Raw genomic sequence first — 14,048 nt, forward strand, 5'->3', positions numbered from 1 at the left:
GACCCACGTTAGCCAGATACACAAGGTGGTGCATGCATCTGGAGTTTGTTGGCAGTGGCTGGATGCCCTGGCATGCCCATTCTGTCTCTTTCTCTCAAATAAATAAAAAATAAAATATTAAGGGCTGGAGAGACGGCCTAGCGGTTAAGCACTTGTGAAGCCTAAGGACCCCAGTTCGAGGCTTGATTCTCCAGGACCCACGTTAGCCAGATGCACAAGGGGGCACACAGGTCTGGAGTTCATTTGCAGTGGCTGAAGACCCTGGAGCGCCCTTTTTTTTTTTTTTTTTTTCCTCTCTTTCTCTAGCTCGAGGCCTCTTTCTCTGTCGTTCTCAAAAAAAAAAAAAAAAAAAAAAAAAAAAAAACTTTAATGAAGGTAAGGAAAACAGGATCACACCTAGTCTCAAGTGGTAACCTCCAACTCCTACAGTCCCTGATGCCTCCCTGCATACCTAGCTGCTTGCTTTCCTGGGAAACCATATTGGCCACCAGTAACTGGCTCACAGACAGCTCAGCCCATCAGAAGAGCTGCTCTCCACCCTGACCCAATTCCAGATGCAGTGCAGTCCCAGAGGTAACCACATGCCCAGCTCCTGCTTTCTGCAAGCCTCAGGCCACAGCAGGTTCACAGCACTTCCTACCTGTGGTGGTTTGAATAGAATAGATGGCCCCCAATATATTCAGTTGTTTGTTTGTAGTTTGCATCTCTAGCCACCTGGCTGGGGCAATGTCACTGGGTGGATCTTAAGTTGTGGTGGTGGGTTTCAGATTTCAATCTAAAGATATGCAAAGTGTGCCTAGCTGGAGTTCCTGAAGTGTGCTGTGGCTTTTGACCTTTAGGCTTGTGCTTCTCTCTCTCTGCTTGGGCCTGTGAAGGCAGGCCAGCTTCTTCTGCCATTATGGAACTTCCCCTGGATCTGCAAGCTTCCTCCATAACTGTTCCTGGTCTAGAAGTTCATCTCAGAGAACCTAAAGCTGTCTGCTACACTACCCAAGCTCCCTAAAGCCCTGGAGGAAAGGGGAAGAGCCCCAGCGTTTTGTTCAAAGCTTCTGGGGTTTATTCCACATGCAGGCTGGGGTCTCAGACAGGCCAAAAGTGATTAGTCAGTTTGTGAGGAAGGAAGGAGTAGATGTGGGTGGGGAGGAAAACCAGGCCTTAGCCATCTGCCTGGTCAGTTGTAGGTGTCTGGATCTGCCTCTTGAGGCAGAAAGTAGCGCTGCAGCCCAGGCTGCAGGAGGAATGGTGGCCTTGCACGTGGAGGAGCTGGCCAGCCCGGGGGAAAGGGCTGCAACTCCACCCGAGGTAGGGGCAGCTTCAGCACGCGGAGGGAGCCATCAAGTGCACCCGGGTGGCGGGACAGCCTGTGGCCTGGTGAGGGGAGTGGAGTGAAGCAGTGAAGCTATGAGATAAGGCTGGAAGGGCAGTTGCCTCTAAACTACCCTTGTGTCCACTCACCTAGTATCATCTTAGAGCTCTGTGCCTTCTTTCCCTGCAGCCGGAGGATGGGGTAGAGCCTGAGGAAGGGAACTTGTTCAGCCAGGTGTTGCTCAGCCATCCTGTTTAGGCAAGCCCAGCCCACCACCTGCCCCACCCACCGGCGAATCTTTGGCGGCCGAACCACAAAGTTGGGCACCAGCTTCTGAAGTGTGGTGGATGCTGATGGGGGCAGCAATTGAGGTGGATAAGGACACTCCGCCTCCTCCACCACACTCTGCTGCTGAGTGCTCTTCCGCTGGCAGAAAAAGTTGAGCACATTGATGTGGTACAGGTCGAGCATCTTTGAGCGTGACCACGTAGTCAGCTCCAGTGGCAGCCGCCCTCTAGGTACTGCCCTGTGCCCTGAGGACAAGGGGGCATCAGGCACTAAGCAAAAGGGTTGTAGTGAGTCGGAGAGTGCTCGTCTGGGCTGCCAGGGTTGCACATGATGCAGCGAGCCCAGGGCCTGGCGTTCTGGGCCTGCTACGTCAGGGTGGGTAGCCTCAGGCAACACCCCTAGCAAGGGCAGCTCTGAAGCATGCTCGGGCACTTCGGAGACTCTGGAAGGCATCCCAGAGGTGCTCAAGGTACGGGTCTCCCTGGGACCCTCCACAGACAAGTTGTCTTCAGACTGCTCCAAGACCTCCACCTATAGAGGAGTGGCCCATGAGAAACAGCCCTTGCTCCTGGGCCACTGGAACTCCCTTCTGCCTCAGGCCCATAGAAAAAATGCTCCATCCAGATCCCCATGTAGCCTTCTCCTGCATAGTGACATCTCAAAAGATGCTTGGTTAGGGAGAACCAGAGGCATTCCTGAATTACCACCTGGTTTCCTTTCGGGGGACTTCCCAGAGACCTCTAGAGAAGGGAGGATTTCTGTAGGTGGCCCACCCACCCCTTGGTGCACCTGACCTGCAGTCCCTGGATCATGTCATCCAGCTTCTGGCAACAGTATGAGCGCACCATGGCTTTGGAGTCAAGGTCAGGGCCAGGGACCCAGGTCATCATCTCCTTGAACAAGAGGCCCTGAGGGTCGTGGAGGCCCAGCCCATCCAGCATCTTCTTGAGCTCTGACCTGGAACAGATGAGAGGAGCTTAACCAAAATGCTCCCCAGCAGGTGGGGATTATCCAGGAGGAACACCACTCACCTGCAGTTGGCTGGAGAGTAGAGGAAGTAGGTCATGAGCTCTATCACCACATCACGTGACTCCAGGGTGCAGGCCAGGAGCAGCTGCATTGCCAGCATAACGAACTGCTTCTGAGTTTCGTCCTAGACTCAGGTAGGAGACTGTGGTTGGTGCTGGAAGTAGGGGAAGGGAGAGGGGGCTTTGGAGGGACTCACCTGGAGGGTGGGGGGCTCATCTAGGTTGAGTAAGTATAAGAGTTTTCCCTGCAGCTGGCTACGGAGGTCAGTGCTCAGGTCAGGCAACAGCCTCAGCAGACCTTGTAGGATGTGTACTCGGTCTGCCCAGGTTACCTTTTCCAAGAAGTCCATAAGCATGATGGCCAGGCCCTCTTCTGTGCCCATCTCTGGGTAGGCCTGTGGAAAGATGTGCTGAGGCCCTGTCTCCACCACTCCATAGAATGCCCGTCCCCACATTCTTTCCTTTCCCCATCCCAGCCTGGGTTTTCCAGAGTCTCCAAACCTCCAGAGTGAAGATGGGGAACAGCTTTTTGAACCAGTTCTGGACAACAAAATGATGCAGGAACTTGGGCAGATGCTTATAGCGCTGTTCTGTGAGCGAGTTCCTAGAGTGGTGCTGTGATCCAGAATGGGCCTTGTGGGGTCTGTGGGGCTTGGTGACCAACTCCATAGAGGTCTAGGGAAAGTGACAGCAGCTTAAAGTCCCCCTCTTTGGCACCAATCGTCCACCCTTCCCATGTTAGCTTGGGGTGCCTACCAGGGATTCTAGCTCCCCGGACTCTAGCTGCTCTTCAGAGTTCAGGGAAGATGATGACCAATCCAGCTCATACTCTTGCTCCTCCTCTTCTTCCTCCTCTTCTTCAGGCTTCCAAGAAAGCCACTGGATCAGCTTCTTTTGCCACCCGGCAGTAGAATGTCTATGGTGCTTCAGCCATGGGTCATCCAGGCTTGGGCCTGGCTGCAGAGAGGAGAGTAGAAGATTACCATGAGTTGAAGGCCCCCCTGAGACTACAGAGTGAATTCCAGGTCAGCCTGGGCTAGAGTGATACCCTACCTTGAAAAGCCAAAAAATAATAGGGCTGGAGACATGGCTTAGTGGTTAAGTGCTTGCCTGTGAAGCCTAAGGACCCCGGTTCGAGGCTCGATTCCCCAGGACCCACGTTAGCCAGATGCACAAGGGGGCGCACGCGTCTGGAGTTCGTCTGCATTAGCTGGAAGCCCTGGCGTGCCCATTCTCTCTTTCTCTCTGCCTCTTTCTCTCTCTGTCACTCTCAAATAAATAAATAAAAATAATAAACAAAAATTAAAAATAAATAAATAAATAAAAAGGAGGAAGGGATATGTGGCAGGCTGTGGGGATAGCAGGACCCTCCTTAAATAACCCTCAGCCCTACTTGCCTTACGTTTCTGCTGGGAGATCTGGGCCAAGGATCCGAGGCCACCGACCTCTTCGGACAACCACATCTGTTGCAGTACCACAGAGTTGGGCACACAGCCTGGAAAGCTTATGGGCTGTGAGCTGTACTGGAAGTAGACAAAACCAGGATGGGCTGAGATTCTAAAGTTCCCCAACTGGGAAGTCACCAGGGAATATTCCTCATGATCATTCAAGAGCCAGACTGGCCTGGCAACCTTTGATGCAACACACATGTGGGCAGGTTAGCATGGAAGACCAGGCAGAGGAGCAGTCTGGAGAATTTTCATTGAAAACAAAGAGGGTGGCTGGCCTCTGAGGATCCCTGGCCCCACACATGCTCTCCATAGAAGTTGGCCTGAACTATGAAACAGTGATGTCGGTAAGAAGTGTGATGGAGCTGGCAGGGTAAGAAAGAAAGGAGCTTGGGCTGGGGAAATGACTCAGTGGCTAAGGTGCTTGCCTGTAAAGCCAAATGATTCCAGTTTGATTCTCCAGGACCCATATAAAGCCAGATGCACAAGGTGGCACATGTGTCTGGAATTTGTTTGCAGTGGCTAGAGACCCTGTCATGCCCATTCCCTCCTCTCCTTCCTTCCTTCCTTCCTTCCTTCCTTCCTTCCTTCCTTCCTTCCTTCCTTCCTACCTGCCTTCCTTCCTTTCTTTCTTACTTTCTTTTTTTCAAGGTAGGGTCTCGCTCTACCTCAGGCTGACCTGGAATTCACTATGTAGTCTCAGGGCAGCCCCGAACTCACGGAGGTCCTCCTCCCTCTGCCTCCCAAGTGTTGGGATTAAAGGCGTGCACCACCACGCCCGGCTTCTTTCTTTCTTTAAAAAAATATTTATATATTTATTTCGGAGGGGGAGATGCAAATCAAGAATGGGCATGCCAGGGCCTTCAGCCACTGTAAATGAACTTGAACTCCAGACGCATGTGTCACTTTGTGCATCTGGCTTACATGGGTCCTGGGGAATTGAACCTGGGTCCTTTGGCTTCATAGGCAAATGCCTTAACTGCTAAGTCATCTCTCCAGCCTTCTCTCTCTCTCTCTATCTGCCTCTGCCTCTTCCTCTCTCTCTAATAAATTTTAAAAAATTTTTGAAAAGAAGGCCGGGCATGGTGGTGCACAGCTTTAGTTACAGCACTCCGGAAGCAGAGGTAGGAGGATCACCATGAGCTCAAGGCCATCCTGAGACTACATAGTGAACTCCAGGTCAGCCTGGGGTAGAGTGAGACCCTACCCCGAAGAGTCTACTCAAGCTGGAAAAGCCAATGACCCACCTAGGCAGGAGCCAGGTATAGGCTGAGCAAAAGAGATGCCCATTATGACCAAGTGTGAGAAGGCAGTGGATTTTGAGGGGTTGGTCCCTCTTGACTTTGTTCTCTTCAAGGGCAGAGACTCTGATCTCCAGGAAAGGTCCACAGGGAATATAGCGCTCCTGCTGGGAAGAGGGGTATACAGGCACAACCAGTGATGAGGGTCCTCTTGCTCAGGCGCAGGCCTAGGCCTGTAAGGCAGCAAGGAGCCCATGCCCACAGCCACACCTGAACTAGGTCGGTAGGAGGAGTGAGGGGTCTCTGGAGCCTGGCCCTGTAAGTTCCAAGTGGGCATGGTCCTTAGGTCATAAGGGGACACAATGGTTTACAGCAAAAAGGGGATAGGCAAGGAGGGAGATGCCAGGGAATTTCACCTTGTGGGACTGCACGGTTGCAGGAAAGAAGCCACTGACTTTTGAGGGAGGTTCTTTGGGCCGTCTTGGCAGCAACAGTGGGATCTGAGGAGAGAACAGAGACTCAGAGCACAACTCTCAGAGCCCCTGAAACTCTGTCTCTGGGTAGTGGTGCCCTCACCCTATGCTGCAGGATGGTGGATGTTGTGTCCAGGACCATGGGTCTCTTCCATTCAAGCGCTTCTGCCTGTAGCTGCAGATCCAGACTGAGGCCCAATTCACAGCTCAGGGAAGAACGTGATAGAAGCTGAGGGCATCCAAGGGGTTACAAGGAGTAGGGCAGAGACCACAATTTCAGGCAGGGTTGTGGGAAAAGGAGGCCTCACCTGGGATGCTTTGCTATGCACCATCCGGGGAATGGGTGGAATGGGCAACTTGACTCGAGGAGGGCGGGCAAAGCGCCTGCCTGGGTCCCCTGGGGCCTGAGGAGATGGGACTGTGGGTACTGTCTGAGCTTTGCTGCTGAATGTAGCCTGCCCTCTGGGATGCGTGCACAAGTCCTGGGGATCTTTCTGCATGGTGGGTGTCAAGATGCTCCACTGCGTGGACTCATGTTTAGACTGTATGTCCTGAGACAGGAAGGGACAGTTGGCTGTGTTAGGCCTGGAGTGAGGTGAGAAGCCAGAATCAGGGCAGAGGCTAGGGTGACACCACACCTACCAGCAGGTCAGGGCCATAGATCAAATGTAGGTAATTGGCAAAGGCTTCCTGGTGCACCTTCCTGGAGGGTGGGGGCTGGGCTGTTGGGACCACCAGCCCTTGCCTCAACTGCTGAAGGTCTTGGTCCCGTACCACAAGGTCTTCCAAGTCCTGATGTGGAGGTCACCTTATGCCCAAGCAACCACTGGGGATGCCAAACCTGCCCAGGGACTAATAGTTTGGGGTCAGGATCCACCCTACCTCCTTCAACACCGGCTGCTGAAATGGTGCTCTCTGGTGTTGGAAGACAGGCAAGGCCATTCTGCAGACAGAACAAGCACAGGTGGGACTGGGTGTTACCAATGGGATGGGTCAGCTGTTGGGGTAAGGACCATCTAGAAGAGAAGATGCTGGGGCTGCGATGTGGCAAACCCTGAGGGCTCAATCTTCATACTAGGGGTACACAGTGAAGTCCCACCCTTGAGGCTGGGTGGGTGCCTCCCAGGGTGGTTGAGTAGGCCTGATAGCAGACCTGAGGCTGGCTGCTCCACATAAGTTGGCAAGTTTCTGCAGCTGACTGGATGTCAGTGGCTCCCGGCTGGTCAGTGGCAGCGGAGGGTCATCCACTATATCAGGGGCCTTCTGACACAGCTTCTAAAGAAGCAAGTGGAGACTGGGTCCCTGGCCTGGGGATCTGTCTATGTGCATCAGCACCCCTGGTGCAGCCTGTCCTCACTACATACCTTAACCAGATAGGATGTGGGCAGGTAAAGCCTATGAGACACCAGGCAGAGGCGGGAGCCCAGTGTCAGCACCAGGTCTCCACTATTGCTACAGAAGGATAAGTTCTGAGGAGGACCATCCAGCTGCAAGAGCCTGCAAAAGGTGTCGAGTTCAGCCCCTGCTGCACACAGTAGGACTCCGAGGCAGTGTCAAAGCATGACATTGTCACCTCAGTCTAGCCAGTAGGCTCTAATGGGAAGCAGAGGTTGGGAGAGCCCAGCAGTGATCTGACTCCTAACCACCCTACCCCCAGGGATCCAGCCCACCGAAGCAGGCGGTTCTCCCAGGTCCAGATTCGGATGGTGCAGTCCAGGCTGGAGCAGGCATATAGCTTGAGGGTGGGGCAGCAGCACAGGCCTGGGGCCAAGAGTAACATTAGGAACCAGATCAGAATAAGGACCCCAGCTTCATCTTTGCTCTACCCTCTCACCAGTGATGTGGTCTGTAGGGTCATCCTGTGGCCGGTGGTCACAGCGCTTTTTGTCCCCTAGGCCAAACTGCACAAGAGCGTAGGTGGCACTCTCTGGATCCTCAAAACCTACAGTGATGCTACTGCCCAGTACACAGAGCGTCACAACTGGGTGGCAACAGGCAAAGGTACGTAGCAGGCTCAGGCTCTCCTCAGCATAGGGGAAGACACGCCACATCTTTACTGTCAAGTCTCCACCTGCAGGTAGCAGTAGCCAGGACTGGGCTTTCAGGAAGGGATGGGACTCCCAAGCGGGCTTGGGGACGAGGAGGTACTAACCCGAAGACACAATGCTGTTCCAAGTGGACGCAATGGCGGTCACTGGACCTGGGCTATGTGCTTCTGTACGAAATACTGTGCTTGATGAGCGCCAATCGAGCACCGAAAGCGTACCGTCTGTGTGTCCCATCACAGGCAGGTATCTGTGGGCGGAGATGGAAGGGACTCTGTCACTATGTCCACCACTTCGCGCCTTTCTGGTCTTCTGTGGCACCAACACCCACCTATTTTTGTTCTTCCAGGCCCAGGCAATGACACTGTGACGCAGGTTACCCCCGTGCTGACACACAATCTTCCAGCAGGCAAATGCGCTATGAGCATCTGTGAGGTGGCTGTAGAGGTGCAGGCAACAGGGTTGCGGCGCTGGGGGCGGCGCTGGGGGCAGGCGGTGCTGCACCACCATGGGGCAGCGTGCTGCATTGGCACGCACTAGGTGCCCAGAGCGCGTCAGCACCCATAGTGTCTCGCGTGGCAGGCAGTAGGCCACCGCAGCCGCGCAGTCCTCGGGCCCCAGCAGCAATGCACTCACTCTGAGCCCGGTGGAAGCCGACAGCAAGTAGACCGACCCATCCGCACAAGCGCAAATTAAGCGCGCTGGCAGAGAGGGCTCGGCGGGCGCAGGCAGGACTGGCGCCACCTGTAGGCAGATAACTGGCGCGGATAGCTGTGCCAAAGGCGAGTAGAGGTCGCGCACGCGCCACAGCTCCACGCTTTCAGAGCGCAATGAGAGCACCGGCCAGCCTGGGCCTGCAGGGGCCAACAAACGGCTTACTCGCCTTAATGTCAGGTCCCGGCACAGGTAGCTCAGTGCCACCTCGCCGACCTGAGCCGCCGTTTTCAAGTCCCATGTGCGCAGCGTCCCGTCCTGCGAGGCGGACACCACCAGCGTGCTTTTTGGGAGCACTGTCATAGCTGTCACCGGGCCTACAGGAAAGGTGCAGGCCATTCTGACACACCGGGAGCTGAGGGAGGAGTTGGCAGGGATTCTAGACAGCCCGGAGCTCTTTAAGGGAGAGGGTCAACCTTTGAGGAGAGGGCAAGAGCTGCTACAGCGTGCGCACCTGTGTGACCTACAAACACCATCCGGATCTGCCAGTCAGCCTCCCACACCTTCACCGTACTGTCTCTGGAAGCTGTCACCATGGCCTCCACCCCTTCGCAGTACGCCAGATCCGAGATTGTGCTAGGGATGGGTAAACAAGAGAGGTTCCGTGAACTCAGCAGTCCTGTGGGAGGGGCATCGGGCTCCCTTCAATGATTGGCTCTCGTGAAGGGATAGGTTTCCATCCACCTGCCTCCTGTTTCCCCTCACGTTTTATGCAGATCCTGGCGCACATCTACGAGAGCCCAGGAGTTCAGGTCGAAAGTGAGCACCGCGGAGCCACAGGCAGCGAAGCAGTTGGGGACGTGGTGGGCACGTTCTGGCCCTAAAGCCAGACGCTTGAGTTTGCCCAGTAGGCCTGGCGGTGGTTTCAAGGGTACGCCGTTGGGCACCAAGCGGCGGCCACCTGAACGGAACTTCCAGAGCTCCAGGCCACCTCCTACTTGGGCCACAATTAGCAGCCCTACACTGGGCACCGGTAGGCAGTAGATGGGCTCCTGACCTAGTGCCCTGCCCACCCCTGGCTGACACAGCCATAGTAACCTGAAGTCTGGTCCTAGTATGGCCAGTCCAGCGGGGCCCCAACCTACAAAGCGGCCCACCTCTCCCAGAGGGCCCGACACAACCACCAGCCCAGTAAGCGACACTGGGGCCTGAAGCTTCATCTGCACCCAGCCATCTTTAGTATGCAGGTGCAGGTAATTTGCACCGTCCAGCACCACGAAGTGTCCGCCCACTGGGTCCTGTGCCACCGATAGCAGCCCAGCTGCCACCTCCAGGCGGCGAAGTGGCTCCAGACCATGTGTCAATCGAGCGACGCGCATCTCTGCTAGTTTCTCCTGCAGGCCAGAACGGACAGACTTGCAGGTGTGAGGGGCGCTTCTGTCTAGGGAAACTTGAGGCTAGAGTTAGTGCATGGGTTTATTAGGGAAGGGCCCAATTAGAAATAGCCTTAAGGCAAGCCGCACCTTTTCCACGATGAAGGAGAGGTATGTTCGTAAATGCAGCCACAGCAGTCGGGCACGTGCTTGCAGTGACATGGTCCGCCACTTTTGGCTGTTGGTAAAGAGCTGCATGACCTGTGATGACTCGATGAGACACAGCTCTGTAGGCGTGGAAGAGACAGTGTCACCTATGGCCTTTTGCCTCAACTTTGGGCAACAAGGAACCCTTCTCTGAAGGCCATGTCAGGTTAGAAAATGTCCAGGGCACTTGCATCTCTGAGGAGCGGGGAAGAGTTTGAGTAATATTTGCTTCCCAGAGAAGTTCCTTGACCATAACAGGTCCCCTCACCATTCTTTTCGCAGAGCAGCCCAGGATCTGGGTCTTCATAGTTGTCCTGATCATAGTCTGTGTCCAGAATCAGGCTGTCTCTACTCACTGAAAGGGAGGTGACTGAGTTCAACATGTTGGCCAACATGTCTACGGATGAGTGTCCCAGAGCCCAACAGCTATGATGGCGAGGTCTCGAGGAGGGACTGTTGCTAGGATACCAAACGCTGCAGGCCCCGCCCCTGACACAGGCCCCGCCTCCATACAAACAGCCACACTAAATCACAGAAACTTTTATTGGAAACCGATGAGCTGCAGCAAAGTGACACTCAGTGCACATGGCCCACCAGGTGAGGTGGGGTGGAAAGTGGGCCAGCTGTGTGGTGAACACTGGGCCCTACTTACAGGGCCTCAGGCCACGGGCCCTTGGAGCTGGAGTGTACAGGCCCAGTAAGAAGTACAAAAATAAACTCTGGTCCAGCTGTCCTGCCTATGGCAGTCTGCTTGGGGAAGGCAGTCATTCTTCCCACCAGGCCCTATGCTGTCTAGTCCAACCACAGCATGGACAGTTAGGAACCTGTGGGGATGTTTGGACATCCACAGGCTGAAGCCAAAGGGCTAGGCAGGTATGGCCTTGAATAGTCCCATGACTGTGGCAGAGCCAGGATATGACCAGCAGCATCTGGGGAGGCTGAGGTCTCTCAGGTGGGCAGTTCCAGTCATTGGTTGAAGCTGGATGAAGTTGAGGCCTCTGATCCTCTTCATCACATACAGATCACTGGAACCCTGGACAGAGGTTGGTACATAGCAGGCCTTGAGGAGGCATACCATTCAGAAGACAGGCAGAGGGGCCCCTGAGCTGTCCCACCCACTCCTGGCTACAGGAGCTAGGGCCTCCACCACCACTGCACACCTGTCCTCCTCCATGGTGCTGGTCTCCTCAGCCCCGCCTTCACTGCCTCCACCTCCACCGTCTTCCTCGACCTCTTCCATGCCCAGCTCCAGGTCTAGTGCATTGCCTGCCTCTGACGGTGTGTAGGTGGAACCACTGGGTGGGGTAGGGAGATCAGTCTTAGGACCACTAACCTCAGCCCTGCCCAGACTTCTTAGGAGTGGCATGGCCCCAACAGGGAGCTAGGGGAAGGAAGACTGGTCATACCGACCTGATGGAGCGGCAGCTGAAGAAGACAATTCGCTTGAGCCGCTTGTTGTAAAAGAAATAATTGAAGGACCAGAGGCTGCCATCCTCCCCAAAGGGGTCCGAGTCCAGATCTGGATTATAGCTGGGAAATAGGGCAAGTAGAAGTATGAGGCTCCCATTGCCACACAAGCTGGGTACCCACCTACAGGGAACATGGGCCCACCTGTAGATGTCACATTCTGCTAGACAGATCTCCTCATCCACTGCATTCCACAACTGTGGCTTCAGGGCCTTGAAGTCCTCTCGAACAGCTGAGAACAGGCTGCAGTTGACTGCATTTACCACCTAGGACACATCACAGTCAGGGGTAACAAGGGTGTAGGACTGCAGGATCAGGAACTACTGAAAGTGGAGGTGGTAGATATGGTTGTGAGGTTGTGGGTCCCTCCATGTGATCCTTACCCAGCTGAGGCTGGGCTCCCGGCTGAACTCATGGCTCCGGGCTGTGCTGAAGTCATAGTCTGGCCTGAAGGACTCATTGAGCGTGGCAATAAGATAGAAAAGGGTCTTGCGGCTGCACTTGTCACTGAGGGGGCTCTCATCCTCACCACCTTGGCTCTTGCTCAGTCTGCACAGAGACAAATGTCATCCTAGCCCACAATCTCACATCCTCCCAAAAGGCAAGCCCCATCTCAGCTCACCTGCTGGGGCTGAGGCCTGAAGTCTGGGGTGGAGACAGCGCTTCAAGAACATGGGGTTGTCCCTCCTGGCAGAACTGCTTAAACATGTGTTTATCGTCTCCAGCCATCTTACACGAGTAGCTTTCAATCCTACAGAGTAGACAGGACCATGAAGCACACTTCTTCCAGGGTTTAACTCTGGGGCCAGGGCAGTGATCTCTGAGAGGCTGATGCTCAGAACTTCCAGCCTTACCTGCCAATAATATGGGCATCACCAGTCTCCACTGTCAGCTGAGAGTTGATGGCCTCGAAGCTGGAGTTCTCCAACAGCTTCATGTCCTTGGGGAGGGGACTCCTTGTGCCCTAGGGATTACCTGAAGATATGGGAAGCTAGTTATGGCTACTTGGGTCCAAGGGACGCTGCCTTCAGTCCTCCGACTCCCTAAGAGCAGTGTTCATAGCTGGTCTAGCTTGGGCCTTTCATACATCTCCTCTCCCTCCCCTTACCTGCTCCCAAGCACTCAGTACTGGCAGAGAGATAATGAGATCTTGTTACCTGAAGCTGGCAAGTCCAAGTTTCAACTCAGTTACAACTTCTTGCACTGTACACGAGTCCTAGGCCCAGCTAGGGGCTCACTATGGATCCTGCTGACCCTGGGAGTGGGGGATGGATAGTCTCCTCCCTCCACAGTCTCTAGTCCTATTCAGAAAAAGACTCCTGCAGTCTGCAGTCCCCTCCTTGGCTGAGGTCCTCAACCAAGGTAAGAACCTACATTTCGGTTAGGAACCAAGGCAGCTGGGGCTCCAGCCTTATGGTCAGCAGGATGGGCACTCTTCCCCTTCTACCGGTTTTCTGACGAGTGTAGGAAAGCTTCTCGGTTCTATCTCGCAAGCGTGCCTGTTCTCTTCGTATGCCAAAGGACGCACGGCACTCCCATAGCTCTGCTAGCGCGTGCCAGCGTCCACCTGATCGGCCGCCCAGCCCGCCCGCGGGGCAAGAGGGAACTTGCCAAAAAGCGGGGAAACTACAAGTTCCAGGAGGCAGTGCGCCAAAGAGGGGTTCCCATCCGGTAGCGGTAGAACTACAAGTCCCAGGAGACAGTGCACCCGCGCGAGGCCTGCCCGGGACTGTGGTTCCCGCTGCCCCGGACGGCGCGGGACAAGGGCGGACACCCACCTGCCTGGGATGGGCCAGATCGGGCCAGGCCAGCCGAGTCCGTAAGCGCGGGTGTGGAGGCTTAGGCTGCGCGGTCTCCGCCAAGCGCGGGTTCCTCACGACTGGAGGGCGGCGCCCCGGCCTCCACTTGGGCCGCACAGTATCCGGGGGAAGAAGCTTCGCAGCGACGTCCCGTTACTCCCGGCCCTGCCGGACCATCCGGGTTGCCACCGCGACATAGCCTCGCCCCCCTGCACAGCACCTGCTCTCGTGACCGTCCCGCCGCGGACCGCCACAGAACGCACTGGCGAGCGAACCTGCGACCTCCTCCTCCCCCGCCGGACAACAACAAGCGACCGTCAGGCCCGGCCCCACTTCTCTGAATGGTCCGCTCCATCCTCCGGCTCCACGGCGCGACCAGCCATTGGGGGAAGTCCCCGTCACTCAAACATGCTGCCTACCTCTATTAGCTATGTGGCTTGTCTGTCGTACGAGCCCGCCCTCCCGCCTAGTGTTAGTTGGCTAAACCTTCCTGCCCCGCCCACACGAGCCCACCCACTTCCCAGAGGCGTGCGGATCCACGAAGCGGCGGTGTGGGTGTGGTACCGAGGGCTACGGCCACCGCTCGCCTGGAGGCTCCCTAGCCAGTCCGATTCTGGTCGAGGCGGGGCTGGTGTCTTCCCCGCCGTGGCAGTCCCCGCCCGCCCGGTTCTTTGAGCTACGAGCCCACATCCGCCGCCTGGCTGCGGCCGGAGCTCGGC

General features: G+C 55.6%; 2 protein-coding genes across 4 annotated transcripts; both read right to left on the minus strand.

Moving 5' to 3' along the window:
- Window positions 1-917: 917 nt before the first annotated feature.
- On the minus strand, window positions 918-10,537 carry Wdr97 (WD repeat domain 97). The gene is made up of 24 exons (XM_045143783.1): window positions 10,332-10,537; window positions 10,007-10,143; window positions 9,249-9,877; window positions 8,998-9,119; window positions 8,161-8,860; window positions 7,937-8,079; window positions 7,619-7,855; window positions 7,455-7,545; window positions 7,149-7,281; window positions 6,938-7,059; window positions 6,667-6,727; window positions 6,427-6,576; window positions 6,093-6,335; window positions 5,888-6,013; window positions 5,728-5,811; window positions 4,020-4,145; window positions 3,379-3,579; window positions 3,124-3,297; window positions 2,820-3,017; window positions 2,626-2,747; window positions 2,389-2,551; window positions 1,596-2,125; window positions 1,456-1,514; window positions 918-1,368 (listed from the first exon to the last, which is right to left on the minus strand). Exons 1-24 carry the CDS (start codon window positions 10,456-10,458, stop codon window positions 1,172-1,174), a joined length of 4,875 nt encoding a protein of 1,624 aa, XP_044999718.1. The 5' UTR covers window positions 10,459-10,537; the 3' UTR covers window positions 918-1,171.
- A 51-nt stretch (window positions 10,538-10,588) lies between these two features.
- Maf1 (MAF1 homolog, negative regulator of RNA polymerase III) lies at window positions 10,589-13,643 on the minus strand. 3 transcript variants are annotated; one of them, XM_004656417.2, is made up of 8 exons: window positions 13,309-13,640; window positions 12,385-12,505; window positions 12,153-12,281; window positions 11,914-12,079; window positions 11,675-11,796; window positions 11,474-11,593; window positions 11,224-11,358; window positions 10,589-11,096 (listed from the first exon to the last, which is right to left on the minus strand). In XM_004656417.2, exons 2-8 carry the CDS (start codon window positions 12,465-12,467, stop codon window positions 11,075-11,077), a joined length of 777 nt encoding a protein of 258 aa, XP_004656474.1. In that variant the 5' UTR covers window positions 12,468-12,505; window positions 13,309-13,640; the 3' UTR covers window positions 10,589-11,074. The 3 variants fall into 3 exon arrangements, with proteins under 3 accessions (XP_004656474.1, XP_044999715.1, XP_044999716.1); XM_045143780.1 differs by lacking the exon at window positions 13,309-13,640 and adding an exon at window positions 12,688-12,828; XM_045143781.1 differs by lacking the exon at window positions 11,224-11,358 and having other exon boundaries at window positions 13,309-13,643.
- Between the last annotated feature and the right edge of the window lie 405 nt (window positions 13,644-14,048).

This window comes from Jaculus jaculus, chromosome 2, assembly GCF_020740685.1.
Source record: "Jaculus jaculus isolate mJacJac1 chromosome 2, mJacJac1.mat.Y.cur, whole genome shotgun sequence".
NCBI lineage: Eukaryota > Metazoa > Chordata > Mammalia > Rodentia > Dipodidae > Jaculus > Jaculus jaculus.

What these genes read in the sequence shown, in the direction of transcription:
- Wdr97 (XM_045143783.1), bottom strand. Translation starts at nt 10,458, where the DNA reads ATGTTGGCCAACATGTTGAACTCAGTCACCTCCCTTTCAGTGAGTAGA. An exon ending in TGGGAGAACCGCCTGCTTCG is followed by an intron (nt 7,282 to 7,454) that starts GTGGGCTGGATC and finishes CACCTTTTGCAG; the next exon opens with GCTCTTGCAGCTGGATGGTC. An exon ending in TGCATAGCAAAGCATCCCAG is followed by an intron (nt 6,014 to 6,092) that starts GTGAGGCCTCCT and finishes GGATGCCCTCAG; the next exon opens with CTTCTATCACGTTCTTCCCT.
- Maf1 (XM_004656417.2), bottom strand. Translation starts at nt 12,467, where the DNA reads ATGAAGCTGTTGGAGAACTCCAGCTTCGAGGCCATCAACTCTCAGCTG. An exon ending in GATGCCCATATTATTGGCAG is followed by an intron (nt 12,282 to 12,384) that starts GTAAGGCTGGAA and finishes TCTACTCTGTAG; the next exon opens with GATTGAAAGCTACTCGTGTA. An exon ending in GCAGAATGTGACATCTACAG is followed by an intron (nt 11,594 to 11,674) that starts GTGGGCCCATGT and finishes CCTATTTCCCAG; the next exon opens with CTATAATCCAGATCTGGACT.